Source organism: Sinocyclocheilus anshuiensis, unplaced genomic scaffold (assembly GCF_001515605.1).
Source record: "Sinocyclocheilus anshuiensis isolate Anshui unplaced genomic scaffold, SAMN03320099.WGS_v1.1 scaffold284, whole genome shotgun sequence".
Taxonomy (NCBI): domain Eukaryota; kingdom Metazoa; phylum Chordata; class Actinopteri; order Cypriniformes; family Cyprinidae; genus Sinocyclocheilus; species Sinocyclocheilus anshuiensis.
The window spans coordinates 2,305,800-2,309,380 of NW_015554266.1; the positions used below are offsets into that span (position 1 = coordinate 2,305,800).

The 3,581-nt window shown below is 38.0% G+C and overlaps 1 protein-coding gene across 1 annotated transcript in view; it reads right to left on the minus strand.

Moving 5' to 3' along the window:
- The window catches only part of LOC107671292 (pre-mRNA-processing factor 40 homolog A-like), a 22,939-nt gene that overhangs the window by 14,336 nt on the left and 5,022 nt on the right, over window positions 1-3,581 (minus strand). Inside the window, 6 exon segments of the mRNA XM_016464186.1 lie at window positions 88-152; window positions 949-1,054; window positions 1,401-1,616; window positions 2,253-2,277; window positions 2,363-2,483; window positions 2,936-3,046. Coding sequence (XP_016319672.1) covers window positions 88-152; window positions 949-1,054; window positions 1,401-1,616; window positions 2,253-2,277; window positions 2,363-2,483; window positions 2,936-3,046 — 644 coding nt within the window.

Here is a 3,581-nt window from a genome sequence, read left to right on the forward strand (position 1 = left end):
AGTGAAGAACAGCAGGGACACATTTAACTGTGCACAGGATGTAAATGCTATTAAATTCCATTAATGCTGTGTGCAGTATTTGGATACCTGTAACGAGGGTCATTAATTATCAGCTTCATTGCCTGCTCCCATGATGCATTGGAGGAAACGCCCTATGGTCACATAGAGGGAGAGAGATGCAAATGTACTTTTCTTGTGACTCAATAATGCATGTTTGGGAAGGGAAAAAAAAAAAAAAAGCTCCAAATGGCATCAAAACAGAAAAAAAGGTTCACATTTAAAAGCAGTAGTAATAGTGCATTACTGCAAACTTCCCAGGAGGAAGGCAGCACAACTTCATTTAGATCTGCTAAAGAACCTAATTAGTAATCAAGACATTTTTTATGAAATGAAATATACTGAGCGATTTTAATTTGACCGAATAGATTATTTAATTTCTCATGTCATTGTCGAGAGGCATAAATGGGCGTCCACTGAGAGGGGCAGAAAAACAGCAGAACAGTAATAAAAAGGTTTGGAGAAGTAGATCTCCATATGTTGACGTCACAAAACAGAAAGTTCTTCATCCATTCTGAGCGGGTATTTCTGAAAGGCTGTCAGGGGTCTGTGAAGCGTGCGATTTCACCGTCTTCTGTTTCACTCCAGTCTAATCACACTCACAGCAATTAAACAGCCCTCTCTCAGGAGCACTTTGTGCGCCAAATTAAAACACACTAAATTTAGAAAGACCCAGCCGGAATATCAACACCTCCCTCTTCACTACGGGGGGGGGGGGGGGGGGTTCACCGTCTTCTGTTTCACTCCAGTCTAATCACACTCACAGCAATTAAACAGCCCTCTCTCAGGAGCACTTTGTGCGCCAAATTAAAACACACTAAATTTAGAAAGACCCAGCCGGAATATCAAGACCTCCCTCTTCACTACAGGAGAGAGAGAGAAAAAAATTACCTTTTCTTTCAGCAGTTCTTTAAATGCCTGCTTTGCCTCCTCTTTTGTGTTCCACTTGTAAACTTTCTTCACCAGCTCAGGTCTCTCCTCCTTAGAAACATCATTACTGCAAATAAATAAATAACACGTATCATAGAAAATCGCGTAGTGCATGATGGTCACAGACTCCGATTTATTAGCTTCAGACTATGATCCAGTTGGAGGATATCAAACATGTCTGATATTTTGAGCCTATTTTCATTTGTCACACGTCTCCTAGCAACAAGTCACACGTTTCTGCGCGAGTTTGTTTTGGAATGACTTTAAAGTCTGCTAGTGTATGATCCTCAGCCGTTTAGTGTACGATGGCCAGTTTTTCCATCTGTGACTATTACAGAGTCGGTGAGTGTATGATGCCCATTATCTGTTCAGTTTTTGAAAGTCGTGTAGCGTATGTGTTGAGGGTTCATTACCTGGGTTGTGTCTCTACGCTCGGCGTTTCCTCAGTGGAGTTAACGGTGACATCACTGCTGACCTCAGCAACCGGTGCAGGCACGTGAGATGGCTGTTCCTCTGTGGCGACTGTCGCCATGGTAGCCTCTGTCTCAGCAACTTCTGCCACGGTAACAGAGGACTCGCTTTGAGATGTAAGAGCAGGGGAGGTGCCAGGAGCCACAACATCAACCGTCCTTTACCAGACACACAGATTTAAAAATTATTATTGTTGCATAATCTTTGCATTTCTAAAAAAAAATAAAAATTGTATGGAAATTATATTTTTAATGGAGTTTAAAAAAAATTCAAAATTTCAGTAACACCGAAGACTACTCTGATCCTGGGAAAAAATAAATAGTATTAATGTTTCACTTTACTATTAAGCCATCGATTTGTGTAAAATGATGCCAGAAGTAGTGGTGAACCTGCACAACCTTTGCCAACAATGGACAGTTTTCCACTAACAGTAAAGCGTTTTGAAACCAAAAACTGCTTTCTGTAAATCTAACGGTACATTAAAAGGATAGTTCACCCAAAAATGTTTATTCTGTCATGAATTATTAACCCTGTCAAAGCAAGCATGTTTGAGCTTCCATTTACCAGATCTGATGAGCTCTACGTATGTGGGTTGATCAATGTTTATATGTAAAAATAAGGGTCAAAATTAAATGTTTATCATTTAATCACTCAATTGATATAGATTAATTTGTGTTTTGAAGATGAACAAAAGAGACATAAGGGTTTGGAATGACTTGAGGGTAAGTAAATGACATTTGTATTTTTGGGTGAACTAACCCTTTATGGTCTTAATAAATAAAGTTGATGCTCACCCGTTTTCCTCCGCCTTTATCATCGCTGAAGAAAAAAAAAAAAGAGAGAGAAAAGTTAAACCATTTCCTCATGTGAGGTTTCTGGATGTGTATTTATTCTGCATACTGACCCTCCAGGTCCTCCAGTTCTTTGGGTTTAGTCCAGCGAGACTCTTTGGTCTGTGAGTTGTAGTAATAGGGCTTGCCGGTGTCTGACTTGTACTCTTTCCACGGGCATTTGGACAACATTTGCTGCAAAACACAAACTTCTTTCATTCTGTTTCAAAATACACAGTTATTACACAACAAATGAGAAAATGCAAAGAAACCTTTGAATAGAAACAAAAGGATATCTCATATTTTTGAATTAAGTTTTATATTTCAACCTAGCTTAATATACATTTTCCCATAAATTTATTTTACTTCAAAATTTGTAATAAAATGTAGACAATACAATACAAAAAAAATGATTCGTTTGGTTCAGCAATTTGTTTGGTATAAACTAATAAATGCATATAAAAACACAGTGCTCTTTACTTGTCTAACATAAACTAACTAGTAATAATAGTAACACTACGTTAATTATGGGACATTAGACTCTCAAATACAGAATATGGCTAAAGGTCATGACCTCCTGAATGAACAGTAACTGGCAGATGAAATATGACTGTGTAAGCAAGAAGGGCGTGTTGACCTTTTTTTACCTCTGCAGGTGATTTGAGTTCATCTGGTTTCTCCCAGGTGGACTGTTTGGTATCGGTGTTGTAGTAATATGTTTTTCCATCCAGGGATTTGTGCTCGGTCCATACTGACTTCTGCAGGAGACATCATGAACAATTCGCTCAGTACATCATTAGTGGCAAGTCATCACTAGTCATTTCATCAGCCACATCCTGCAGTCGCTAGTTAAGTTGTATAAAACCAGTACACACCGGCTAATTACATCCATAGCATTCATAGTTGAATTCTTATTGTTCCCTCCTTCCTAGGGATGGGAATTGTAAATAATTTAATTACCAATTCTGCTTCTGAACCTCATTTAAAAGGATAGTTCACACACAAATCAAAATTCACCCGCAAGTTGTTCCAAACCTGTATAAGTTTGCTGCTTCTGTTGAACACAAAAGTAGATATTTTGAAGACTTTTTGTAACCGAACAGTTGCTGGTAGCCATTGACTTCCATAATATGGAAACAAAAATACTATGCAAGTCCATGGGGACTCAAAACTGTATGGTTACAAACATTCTTCAAAATATCTTCTTTTGTGTTCAACACAAGAAAGAAATTCATACAGGTTTAGAACAACTGATACAATATGTGTGTGTGTATATATATATATATATATATA